This window comes from Cephus cinctus, unplaced genomic scaffold (genome assembly GCF_000341935.2).
Source record: "Cephus cinctus unplaced genomic scaffold, Ccin1 Ccin1_scaffold0129, whole genome shotgun sequence".
NCBI classification, from domain to species: domain Eukaryota; kingdom Metazoa; phylum Arthropoda; class Insecta; order Hymenoptera; family Cephidae; genus Cephus; species Cephus cinctus.
Genome location: NW_014332862.1, coordinates 1,354,021 through 1,366,489, shown reverse-complemented (window position 1 = coordinate 1,366,489; position 12,469 = coordinate 1,354,021). Strand labels below are relative to the sequence as shown.

The following is a 12,469-nucleotide window of genomic DNA, read 5'->3' as shown; positions in this document are numbered from 1 at the left end:
GTTTTCCGGCCCACGTATTTTTCTCGATGGTTCGAGTACCAAAACCCTTATCCAACGTTTCCCGCGCCACTCGAAACTCAGCGCTTATATACCTATATGCATATATATTATATATATATATACATATATATACATATATACATATAGGAAGAAGCTCGTCTTTTTTACTTCATCCTGGTAACGACTTCGCAAGACGAATTTTTACATACTCCGTCATTAGAAAGTTTTCGACGTTACTCATTTGCAAAATACGCCCAGGGTTACCAACACAAGCGCTTCCATAAGTTGTGCAGTCAAAATACGAAAAACTTTCGGAACACGGTCGATCCCACGGGAAAGTGTAGTATATTAAGATAAAAAAAAAAAATAAAAAAAATCACTGCATCGCCTAAGTACTCCGGAGATGAGATTAAAAAAAGATAAGCTAAATAATATAAATTGAATCTGTAAATTTACAGTAACGAGTATGTTGTTCAGGGTGCAGCAGTAGCGATTAGTGAATCGGGTTCAAGGGTAGGTGACAGGAACAAGTAGGATGTTAACAGGACGATGGGGGGGGGCACGGTCGAGGGTGGAGGGGTGGAGGGGTGGTAGGGTAAAAACGGAAGGGAAATAAGTGGGATGCGAAATTAAATGAAATTTAAATTAAGTTCAATTAATTAAGGTCCTTTCCCTCGCGGGAACTCCGGTTGGCTGGCTGCTTACCAGGATGAAACGCATCCCCAGGGCCAGAGGGCTGGTGATCCTTGCCTAGTAGCGGATACAAACCTAATCTCTTTTAAATTAGTATTACATTCTAGGAGCCTCAAGTTCCTCTTAGAAATTATTAAATTCCACGCTGCCGCTTACGGCAAGACCGTTCCTCTTCTTGGCCAGCATGTCTGGCTACTATTTACAAGAACGATAAACTCAGCCGAGACTCCATTATCACGTTCCGTCGACTACGCCGGCGACGCCGGCAAGGACCACCACCTTGGTTGCCCTACGACTTTCAACTATCAACCCTATGCCAACCCTTTTACGTGCCACGTACCCTTTTCATCCTTTCTCCAGTACTCTATCTCCGGCCCCCTTCTCTGTAGCGAGTGAGCCCGCTGGATGAGCTTTTCCCAGCACGAGTAAAGCCGACAAGACCCGACCGTCCCCGACTAAAGATAACTTGTATTTCGAAATTAAGCAAATCGTATCGATCTGCTGAAACGACAATTTCAACGAGCCAGCTTATTAATTTTGACAAATTTTTCATCCTTAATTCTATAAAACTCCATCGGTGATTAAATTACCGGTCTGGTAGTTGATATCATTGTTTTTCTGCCAATATATCAAGTTAGTTAATTCCCTTGTAAAATGACTTGGATATGCCTCCCAGGTAAAAAGGCTAATGGAGCTAATGGAACATATATATATATATACAGAGTGTACGGGTAAATTTAGTTGGAAAGTAACGGCAGTATCTTCTCCTGTAATAGACGGCAATATTTAAGCAAGTAATTATCTCGTATCGCGAGAATCGTAACGGGATCGTAATGGGGCAGGCAGGTTGGGAGGATACCAATCCCCGTTCATGGTACAGGATTATAAATTCTCCACACAATTGGCCGAGCCAAGTCGCCAGCCCGTGCGCCGCTTTAATGGGAGATTAAAATTTTCGGAGAAAAAAACGAGCGGCAGCCAGTAGCAGCAGCAGCAGCAGCCTGGCGGAAACGACGTTACTAGTTACCACTCGGTTTTTCCCATTTTCTATCTTTATTCTAGTTCTATATTACATCTCTCTCACGCACACACAAAGGTCCACACTACCATGTCCTATTTTCTAACAGAAACTCCCAACTGGATAACTGGCCAAACTGGTCTCCAGACAGTATCCCGTGTCTCCATTAAAAATGTAACTTAGTAAAGAATCTACGAAGACGTTCCTTAATTTAGCGAATGCTATAACTTATCTTCTAGCAGTTGAGAACGAGAGGCGCAGTATAGCGTTCCCTGTTCTTTATAATTTTATTAGCGAAATTACCCTTGTATAACATTGCTATTGCTTATCCGTTCTTATATATAAACGAGTCATCAGGTTAAATATCTTTTAGATGATACAGAATAATGTTACGAGGAATCGGCTAGGAAGGATCACAGTAAGGCTACTCCATATTTATTAAAACTGTACTATATCCCTCGACGTGTGAGCTTCCACAGGAGGTTATATAAGGACTCCCTTGGAAACGGGATCTGGATACATACGAGCCCGGCTTTAATAAAGTCTTATCGGTGCTCGGCCATGCGTGTCGACTTAAAACCACGGACACACTAATCCCCTATGCTAATTTCCCTGAGAGAAACATTCCCATCCAGTGATACCACTATATATATAATATAGCTACTATACCGGCTACACGGTACTTCCTTCGCAACTATACTATACGGTAACAACGTATCTGTAGGTGGAATATAGCTGGAGTTGTTACTAGACTGGTACCAACGTAAAAGCCCACTATATGATATGTATTCATATGTAAGCTTTAGAGCCAGAGCTTTCGCTTCCCCTCTTACACACACAAGTACTCCTTCCGGCCCCTCTCCACGATCCATCATTTCTCTCATTGAGATTTGTCCGAAAATCATTTGAATTCCGGATATCCTGGTTAACGTATTCCAATGTATTCCAACGTATTTCAACGTGAAATACGTTTCCAGTTCTCATTTCTCAGCTTTCTTATTCATTCGAGTATGTAATATTCAAATTGACCGACTCTGCCACCATTTGTAATGGTATGGTTCCGTTGTAGTTTGCCCAGTATGACGATATTGTGGTAAAAGAGAGACACGTCCGAATCGGTTGGAGACGAATTTTACTGTTAAGAAAGTACAAAATTACAAGCCCACGTGACTTGCCGGCCGAGAATCATCTCGAGTTAGTGCTGTCGATTATGCTATCGATAAAGATCGTCAATGTCCCTACGACAATTTAAAATGTTCGAAGAAACTTTTCTTTTCTCTAGTCATTCGTTGTTGACTCTCCTTTTTTCTTTTTTCTTTTCTTAATAATCCATTTCAAGAACTCACCCATCGCTTCTAATGCTTACTCACTCTTCTTACTCAAATATGCTTTTTTGTAGAAGTCCCAGAACATGTAGAAAATCACAATCACGTGAAACATGTATATATAGGCCAGGGGCTTCCGGGTTGGTTCACAAGAGGGCATAAGTGCCTGCGACGTGTGTATCACCATCACGACAAACTGGATCTGAAGGAAAGGAAGAGAAAAAGAATCCGTTAAAAAAAAACTTTTACAAAAGATTACAATAAATATTGATATCCCTAAAGAATGGAAATTCCAAAAGGAACAAACAGCACGAGGATGATATGATCAATGTTAAGAGAATATTTCGTTAAAAATCCACCAACGTCGCTGTTAGCTAATAACGGAAGAAGAACGACGTAAAGGAGCTCTAGGTTTTCTTTGCGTTAAGTAACAGTGAAGAAAAAAAGGATAATGGGGAAACGAATGAAGGAGGACCGAAAAAAACGATATATGAAGCATTTTATCCAGTACCTAGAAATTATGTTTCCCTGACGGCTCAAATTAATGTACTAGGGATCAACCACTTATCACGTATAATTTGCTAAGGATTGCATCGTTTGCGAACTGTCAAAGATCTCATTGAATTCGAAGTCCGATTATAAATCGATTGAAGTTTAGTTAAGTGTCGAGAACAATGTATTCTCAGACCTTTAATGTATAGAATGGCGTAAGTAGTGACGTTCGTGACATTCACTCAGGGGACATTAGAAACGGAAAATAAAAAAAAAAATAAGAAAATTTGGTTTTATGGATGGATTATGTCAATTTTTCATACCAACTGGAGCATCGTCAAGTATGGCTTCCAAGGGCTGATTCTTTTCTGCATTTCTGGACCAAGACACGCCAGTAGATAATAGGTATACATGATAACATGCACCATACAATTGGGCATCATTATGAAGGTCCACATGCCACCTGAAAGAATCAAGATTTCTATGTAAAATCTTTTATCAGACTGGATTTGATAAATTTTTCGATTTAGAATGATATATACCTGGAGCATATTTACAAGCAATCCAAGAAAGACTAACGGTTGTGGCGTGATGGTAAATATGGAGAAAAGATGTTTGATTGTATTTCTTCCTTAGGACAAAGATAATCGTGTCTCCAAGTTCAAGCATCTTCAGGAGCAATATCCACCACACCCACCGGGCCATCTGTTAGAATAAAATAAAACAATAAATAATTTTGTAGGAATAATGAAAAGTATTGAAAATAAGAATTAACGTAAAAATTAATCCATTGTTTTTAGCACAAATCAATGTGGTCAATTAGTAAAAAAAAATGGTTTATGATACATGCAAATTTGTATTGTCAAATAAAAGCATTTTTAAATAGCCAGAAAATAACTTCTATATTTTACGTCGAATTTCAGAATAAAGTACCTGCACAGTGTTGATTGAACAATTCTGTGTTAAACTCCCAGAGTCTAATTACAATTACAGCCATTTATTACATCGTTACCAATTATTTCAAATGATTCCGGCCAATATACTTCCCCAAGGTACCATTACAGTAACAGTCAAAAGCCACTGATCGATTATCAGCGATTCTTCTACCCTGATTATTCATTTGGAACTCTTTAATGCTACTATAAATAATCTGACTAGATAATCAATAATAATTCTTTCTTCGAAAAATTTCAAACATGAATAAGATATTTATCAACTTCTTGTTAACTACGATAAAACAGAGTACAAAACGAAAAAAATATTATAATATCAATATAGCTCACACTAAGTGGTTCTGGATTATATGAAAAATCGACAGGCTCGCATCCCCAAGAGAGATTCGTAGTAAATCCGGAAGTGAGTAACTAGAAAAGAAAAACTACGTCAGCCACAATGTACAATAAACGAGAAAATGTTAAACGTGAATAAACATTGTTATCTAAAAAAAAACTTACTCCGTAGAACACAGTTCCACTAGCTGCCGCAACGAAGACATTGTATCCGATCATAAGACCGTGTAGGGAATAGGGTTCACGATTCTTCATGAAATTCGGACCCACGTGAAGAACGAATATTAAATATAGAAGCAGCACAAGAATCACCGGAAATGGACTAGCCATCAATGGCCAATCAGCCACCCTTGGATCTGTTCGAGTATTAATAAAAAAAAAACATAACTATAAAATAAATCACCCTCTTCAATTAAACTTCCACATTTCCATGCGCCTTCTTCAATTACTCCTTATTAAATTTAATCTTTCATAATCTAATATAATAAATAAGCTCACCTGATATCTCCTCTATAAGATAACGATACGCCTCTAAGGGCCCCATGTCCTGCTCAAGAAAAAAAAATGAAATTAGTCATCTACAGAAAGCCCCCAGTCAAACGTGCCAACACGAGAGACCTCCAAGTGATACTGGCGTCTATCTGATGGCGAACAAAGCACAGAAGAGAAAGAAGAAAATCTTGCTAATCCAATAGAATAAATATTGCAAACTCATGCGTCAGTTGGCACACGGGATACGAAGGAACAATGAGTAAAAAGGATACAAGCACGCAGGTAGAGAAATATAAAAGAGACAATAAAAGCATAAATTGTCAAGATAAAAAGAAATCAAATTAATATAAATAACTTTTACTTCATGCTGTTATTGTTGGCATCCCTCAACCGTACAGATGAATCAATTATGTCCGACGGATTTTTCAACGGGTAAAAAATGTTTTTAAAAAATGTTAAAAAAACTCATATACCTTTGATCTTTAGAAATAAAAACTGGAATATTGTATTTAAAAAACAATTTTTTTACAAAGGGGATCGGCGATCCGCCGATCATTAGAGTTCGACGTATCGATACTGTTAGAAAATCTACGAACAAAAATGACCATGAATATTAAGTAAGGGACAATACAAGGATAAAGTAACGCACCATGAGCCGCCATATTACGTAAAGGCTTCTTATATAGGGTGACTCGAAGTAAAACGTTCTTGGAAAAACTCTTATAAAAAATTATTCTCTACATCAGTCTCCTGTCCTTGTAATTCTGTTGTTTATTTTTAATCAAACAAATCTCCACACTCGCGAGATACCAACTCCAGCAAATTTTATGTGTCTCATCGTTCCCTGACAATCATAATACGAGTCCTCGAGGACTCTTGACCTTACGATTGAATCTCCAATTCTGACAATTGAATGGTACATGTGATAAGAGCACTGCTCACCTCTCGTGATGAACATTTAAATTCCTTGAGCAGCGCCAGGGTCTGCTGCACTGTGGATGCCACTGTTAGTTCCTGTTTATTACACCGTAGCGCAGATTAACCGTTGTATATCAATTTGAATTCTGTGAATGTCTTCAGGTATAAACTTGTTAATTAGATTAATAATTATCTTACAGATCTTGCCGAGTTTCTCTTTAACGCTCACTATGTTAATAATCAGCTGTTAAAACGTATCGACCACAGATGTCGTAGAATCTTTTCATCTTTAACCAACAAACTGGAACGTGTTTCTTTTGCTGACTATTTCACTTTTTATCTTGTGGTTGTTTCTATGAGACACAAAGATTGTCTCGGAGACTATATCTTGACTGACTGCCACTGTTCACTAACGACTGTCTTTTAAATCGCTAGGCTACCGTAGACGTTACGCTCATCTGCAGGGCAAGCACCCCCGGTTAGAGGCTTATAGTCAGGGACGTAGTTGACGTACCTGGTACCCGTATGATCAATTTCTTGACTAAGAAATAATCCCTTATTAGTCTCCTTAATTCATACCAATTGTTAATATTTAATGCTAAGAGAAAAATTATATTTATTCAAATAATGTGGATAATGTTTAAGAACTAGATAAAAAAAAGTAGATATTAAAATATATATTATAAACTGTGATTTTCATAATTGACGATGTAATTTTTATAACATTCCAATGCCCCGACAGTTAATTCCTAACTTAGCTAATACAGATATTATAATCAATGTAGTTCGACTAGTATCACAATTTCAAAAGCCGGCCAATGTAATTTCATTAATTATTTCATTATATCAAGTATACGCTATGATATTCAATAAAGAGTTTTTTGTAATTTTTTCATTTCATTTTTCTTATAATTCTCTAAAAGCCAAAATTGTAATTAAAAATTAAAACGTACAATTAAGCTTTTGCCTTCTCTGAAAAATGTATCGTAACAAAATTCAAAAAAGATCAAACCGTGCTCAATAAAAGTTTCAGAACGTTGGTACATCTTCGAAGATTAAAAAAGAAGTTGTAATACTCTTATTCATCAATCGACTGAGAAGGAGGTAATTACTCTTTTTAGTTTCGCAACAGTTACGACAGTTCCTCTTTATTTGAAAAAAAGGCAGTTTAATCTTAAGGCGTTATGACGATCGCCAATCTCTGCCCGAAGCCTTCTCGTTACAAGGCCCGCGAAAGTAAAAAACGAATTGTACTAGCTTTATCATGGCACCTTTTTATTAGAACGTTGTTTCAGCCCTGTTAGAGAGGGCTGGATGAGAAACGTAACTTCCAACTAGTACAGGAGCGCCAGCAGGGTGGGATGAATATATGGCTTCCCCGTGTGCTGTCATTTGAATGAGGATTATAGCCACGAACGTATCATATATGCGTCTATGCGTCTCGGCTGGTCTCAACCGTCTGCCCTAGTCTGGCCCATTCGCATCTATATTATACTACTACTTAATCTCTGATTGTATACATTTCGGAATCGTGAACGCGTGACTGGCTTATCGTGTATATGTAAAGACTACACTTTAAATTTTCGAAATTCACCTTATGGACGGCGGATTTAGCTGAAACTGGAATTCCCCTAAATCTCTAGTGTTGTTATGAATTAAAAAATGACGTATAAATTTGGTAAACTGTTTAACACTTTATGAAAATTACGTTGCTCAGAGATAAGCATTATAAAAGTAAAGAATATTGCGTCGCCCACATATAACGTGAAAAATAAATTTTCTAACAATTATATATAAACCTGTCACAACATACCTTTTTTTTGTAAAATATTGATATTCCGTATTTTTCTCCAATTGCTTTATACATGTACTTGGGGAAAATTAATACTCGAAACCTGCTTTTGAAAATGCTATGGTACATGCATAACGGTGCCATCTGTTAGCAGAATATTGTAACGTTGTCGTATTATTATCATCCATGGGTAATAGAAACTAGAAATGCGCTCTTCTGCCATCTTACGGAGAGTACTGTAAACCGATTATCAGTCAAAAAAGGATCTTCCGTTATCATGCTTTTTCTATAGAATGATTCTCAGTTCGATCCACAATGATACTATGAAATATTTGTTAAATTAGGATGACGTTGCCTAATTATAATATATAGCAAGTAGAACAGAAAGTATTATCTCATTTTTTTCCCCTCATTATCAATACTTTTATGTATGTACAGTGTACTCCCAAACAACCCCTATCAGTCCTAATCAACCACTTCGCAATACGATACGTGATGCGTGCCAGTAGAGCGCTTATGCACTTTCCCATGCACAAGGGTAGCAGTGTAACGGTGCAGCGGTACAACAGTGCATAGATTCTCGTGATTCCTTTAAAACGTTCATGCTGCGAAGCTGCTGAAAATGTAACAGATTCACAAATTTTTTTGAAAGGCGCGATAAGGATAAGCTAGGATTAATCGAGTGGCACTACCGCAATGCGGGAAAGCAAATTATGTTGCCGGGAAGCACGCTACAGTTTACCGCATTATATTCCTTGCGTAGAATCCTTGAAGGAAAAAAAGGCGCCCTCTGCTATGCGCCCGATACTATTTCTGCGACACGATACGTTCAGCCTGACCGTCAGCATACGAATCCCAACGTGCGAAAATAACGTAGAAGGATAATATCGTTTGATTTAAATTAAAGGAAATTTACAGGCTTACCAGACAGGACGGCACGCGTGTGACTCAATCGCGGATTCGCCCTTCTGTAGTGGTAGCACAGAAATACACTGAGTTTGCGCATGCGCCCTGTGTTATTATTATCTGACTCTCTCCCTAGTAGGTATTATGGACCTGATGCCAAGTCCATATAATACATACAGATAATTTGAAAATTTTTTCAAAAGATATTTAAAATTAGATAAATCAATACGATTTTTATTTTGAGGCAAGGTTATGGGCCTTTACCAAAAGTTTTGTAATCAAGGGAACATTATAATATAAATTTCAATGAACTTGCTTTCCTTTTTCTTTGATGTCATCAAGAATCTCTGGTATATGCTTTATAAGATTTTCAGGAGACGTTTTGAAGTCATCGTCTAACCAGATCTTTTTAAGAGCACCCATTACTGGTCCTATCAATTTTCCTTGGGAAATATGAGGCTTTAGCATGTTACCGTTTAATGGAAATCGTGGAACCTGCCATTTTCCCAACTCTTTCAGAAGATCTATGGCTCCTTTGTATTTCAATAGTTCTGTAACAAAACCCCTAGAATCCGGAATCTTTCCTTTTGGATTGAGTATCAAATACTGATATGGCTTGAGAGGTTTTTCACAAGGTTTGTCCTCTCTATGTTGTACAATGAAAAGTCCCAGATCTCGGTCGTACGCTGCGAGCTTCAATCTTGAATGTAGAGCCATCACTTCTTCTTGATCCCTCAACATGGCACAGATTAACGTGATTGGACGAACTTGCAATGTATTAGCACGTGCTCGATGACAAACCGTCTTAAACGTCTCCACATCAGGATTTTTCGGTAGTCCAATATATTCTGCCATGCCGCATTCGATCATATTACACATCAGTTCTGCGTTGTATTTCCCATCTAAGATTTTTTGCCACTCACTCCAGATCCTCTCGCCGGAAATACGTTCAAGACCGGAAACATTATTTTTTATTGCTGTTATTGTCTCCTCATCGTGATTATCCGGATCGTTGGCAATTCTACCATAAAACCGGAAGTATCTGAAAATGTTAGACATCGTTTAGGTATGGTTACAAGAAAATATTTTATAATTTCTTACCTTAGAATTCTCAAATAATCTTCTTGTATTCTTGTGGATGCATGTCCTACGAAAACAACTTTTCGTTTGAGGAGATCATCGTAGCCATAAAAGTAATCATAAACATTGCCTTCCAAATCAAGGAACATTGAATTGATGGTCAAATCTCGTCTATTAGCGTCGCGCAACCAGTCTGTAGTAAATTTTACTTCGGCATGTCTTCCATCGGTGACAACATCGATTCTTAGAGTAGTTACTTCAAAATTTACTGTGTTGTTTATCCTCGGTGTTATTGTGCCATGCTTTGCCCCATTTGCATTAATCATTCTTACTTCTTCCTTTGAAAACATCTCTGTCATTTGATCTGGGGTAGCAGTAGTTGCGAAATCTAAATCTTTTGGTGTCATCCCCATGAGGATATCTCTCACAGCACCACCAGCTACTCTTATCTCATAATTATATTTTTTAAATATATCTGACAGAGTATTAAGCTCTGGTGTAAAAATTGAGTGAAATTCTGGAGTATCCAACTTCATAATAAGGGGATCGCTCCTGCAACGAGGTACTGGTTCATCAGACATCCTAACCTTAATCCACTTGTTAAGGGCAGACTTATCTTGTTCTAAATGCTGAAACAAATACAAATTTAATTTATAAAATATTCTCACAGGCATTATAACATTAGCATATTAATGTAAATACATTAAACTTTTCACAATAATTCTCTTTTAATAACTTAATAATTATTTTTAAAAAAAGCAGTCCTCCAGAATTTAAATACACCGATGTTTATAATTTTGAAAAATCTACAAAAACATATCCTGACACTTTCATCCTGTGACTATCTAACCGACAGATGAATACACGTGCAACATAATATAACCTTATCAAAACATAACCAGTCACTTTTTCATACATAACATTTATTTGATAAACATAGTTTACCTACTCTGACCGATACGTAATAAAAGAGAGATTTCAATTGTTCTTTAAATAAACGAATTGTTAACATAGTTCTCGTAATGTCAACTAGTTATATCAAAATTTCACACAACGACAAATTCTGTTACTCTCGGAGTGTTCTGTGTTCTGTCATACATTGAGAACCAGGATTCAACAAGTTCCGTAAAATGCCCCCTAGATGGCGATGCTGTACATATTTCACGGGAAGAAGATGTTACAGCTCGTTGCAAATGCCGATAAGTAATTGTGAGTTTAAAAAAAGATAAATTCCGTTGACTTTCACATAGAGAATAAATTGATAGCCTGGATGGATAAAATCCAATATCCACAATTCCCACGTGTAGGTTCCAGCTCAACTGGATATCCTTGTTTCTATATTAAATTAAATTTGCATATACCTGCAGCATGACAAAAGCCATTAATGTAAGTACAAAACTTTCCATTGAAAAAAATACGTCTCATCTGAGCGTAAAGAAATATCCGTAGAAATGAAAGTAAAAGTAATTAAAGCTCTAAGTCGAAATAATTAAAATATATACAGGAGTATGAAACATATAGAGTGATTATGTGTGAAAAGTTGAAAAAATAAAAATACAACTGAATAGACTTTTATTTTCTTGGAATCCTAAAGAGTGCGACATTACTCGTTCCTCGTAGACGCAGTGTTTATGCGTTATTAGAAGGAAACTAAGAGCAAGTGCAAACATCATTTGTAATGCCGCCATGATGTATTTATCTCGTGGAGTGGCATATTTTTATCTAGCGTACGTGAATATGCAAATCGGTATGTGCAGTAATAATGTGCGAAATGTCGTTTAAATATAGCGCACCCTCGAGTATTTGTCGATTTGTCGTTGAGGATCTTCATCGGGGAAAGGATTCATAACCTCCTCGTGTCCATTACTGCGAGAATAACGTGCCAGGAATCTTTTAAACTGATCGCCGCGTGTAAATATTTTCATTCTCTCAACTGCTCTATCACTATATATTTCTGGGCAGTGTCCGTACCGCATCGTTAAATTCTTCTCTTGTTTTTCAGTCGAATGAAATCTATGCACGAACATACATCAAGCAATAAGACGTTTCATAAACGTACAAGGAACATCGCCGTTTCATTTAAATATAAAGACGTTTGATCTTAGTTATTCCAAATTGTTGAAATTCTTATTCTAAATTTTAAAAGTGGTAAGAAACTCTACGTTACTTATCATTAATCACAATTATTTATCTTACAAATTTTGTTACATGCAACTTTAGATTTTTAAGCAGCAAAAAAACTATTCTAACAGAACAAGATTGATATTCGGATCCATGAAATATTTCAAAGATATCAATATTCGAAAATAAATCATTAGAGACACTAAACAATTAAAAATTCATGCTGTATCGCCCAAGGAATAGACAATAATTAAATAGGTGATATTCCTTGCGTTCGGAATGAGGATGGCTCTCGCTGATAGGTATCTGTATTATTCATCAGTGTTTCGTTAGACCAGTACCG

At 36.9% G+C, this 12,469-nt stretch overlaps 2 protein-coding genes across 5 annotated transcripts; both read right to left on the bottom strand.

The window, feature by feature from the left end:
• Positions 1-1,984: 1,984 nt before the first annotated feature.
• LOC107262993 (elongation of very long chain fatty acids protein 1) lies at positions 1,985-9,106 on the bottom strand. Of its 2 annotated transcripts, none has more exons than XM_015729771.2 (7): positions 6,252-8,991; positions 5,316-5,364; positions 4,983-5,173; positions 4,812-4,892; positions 4,071-4,233; positions 3,852-3,991; positions 1,985-3,238 (listed from the first exon to the last, which is right to left on the bottom strand). In XM_015729771.2, the coding sequence occupies exons 2-7, from the start codon at positions 5,359-5,361 to the stop codon at positions 3,074-3,076; spliced, it is 786 nt and encodes a 261-aa protein (XP_015585257.1). In that variant the 5' UTR covers positions 5,362-5,364; positions 6,252-8,991; the 3' UTR covers positions 1,985-3,073. The 2 variants fall into 2 exon arrangements, with proteins under 2 accessions (XP_015585257.1, XP_015585258.1); XM_015729772.2 differs by having other exon boundaries at positions 3,074-3,238; positions 8,762-9,106.
• Positions 9,107-9,131: 25 nt separating this feature from the next.
• Positions 9,132-11,117, bottom strand: LOC107262991 (CCA tRNA nucleotidyltransferase 1, mitochondrial). Of its 3 annotated transcripts, none has more exons than XM_015729767.2 (3): positions 10,955-11,117; positions 10,027-10,634; positions 9,132-9,967 (listed from the first exon to the last, which is right to left on the bottom strand). In XM_015729767.2, the coding sequence occupies exons 1-3, from the start codon at positions 11,015-11,017 to the stop codon at positions 9,229-9,231; spliced, it is 1,410 nt and encodes a 469-aa protein (XP_015585253.1). In that variant the 5' UTR covers positions 11,018-11,117; the 3' UTR covers positions 9,132-9,228. The 3 variants fall into 3 exon arrangements, with proteins under 3 accessions (XP_015585253.1, XP_015585254.1, XP_015585255.1); XM_015729768.2 differs by having other exon boundaries at positions 10,951-11,109; XM_015729769.2 differs by lacking the exon at positions 10,955-11,117 and adding an exon at positions 10,708-10,844.
• Between the last annotated feature and the right edge of the window lie 1,352 nt (positions 11,118-12,469).

Bases quoted from the DNA above. Each gene is read 5' to 3' on its own strand.
- LOC107262993 (XM_015729772.2), bottom strand. From the start codon at position 5,361: ATGGGGCCCTTAGAGGCGTATCGTTATCTTATAGAGGAGATATCAG. The intron at 5,174-5,315 runs GTGAGCTTATTT...ATACTCGAACAG, and splicing joins TCTTATAGAGGAGATATCAG to ATCCAAGGGTGGCTGATTGG. The intron at 3,239-3,851 runs GTATGAAAAATT...CCTTTCCTTCAG, and splicing joins ACTTGACGATGCTCCAGTTG to ATCCAGTTTGTCGTGATGGT.
- LOC107262991 (XM_015729767.2), bottom strand. From the start codon at position 11,017: ATGTTAACAATTCGTTTATTTAAAGAACAATTGAAATCTCTCTTTTAT. The intron at 10,635-10,954 runs GTAGGTAAACTA...TATTTGTTTCAG, and splicing joins TTTATTACGTATCGGTCAGA to CATTTAGAACAAGATAAGTC. The intron at 9,968-10,026 runs GTAAGAAATTAT...TAACATTTTCAG, and splicing joins GATTATTTGAGAATTCTAAG to ATACTTCCGGTTTTATGGTA.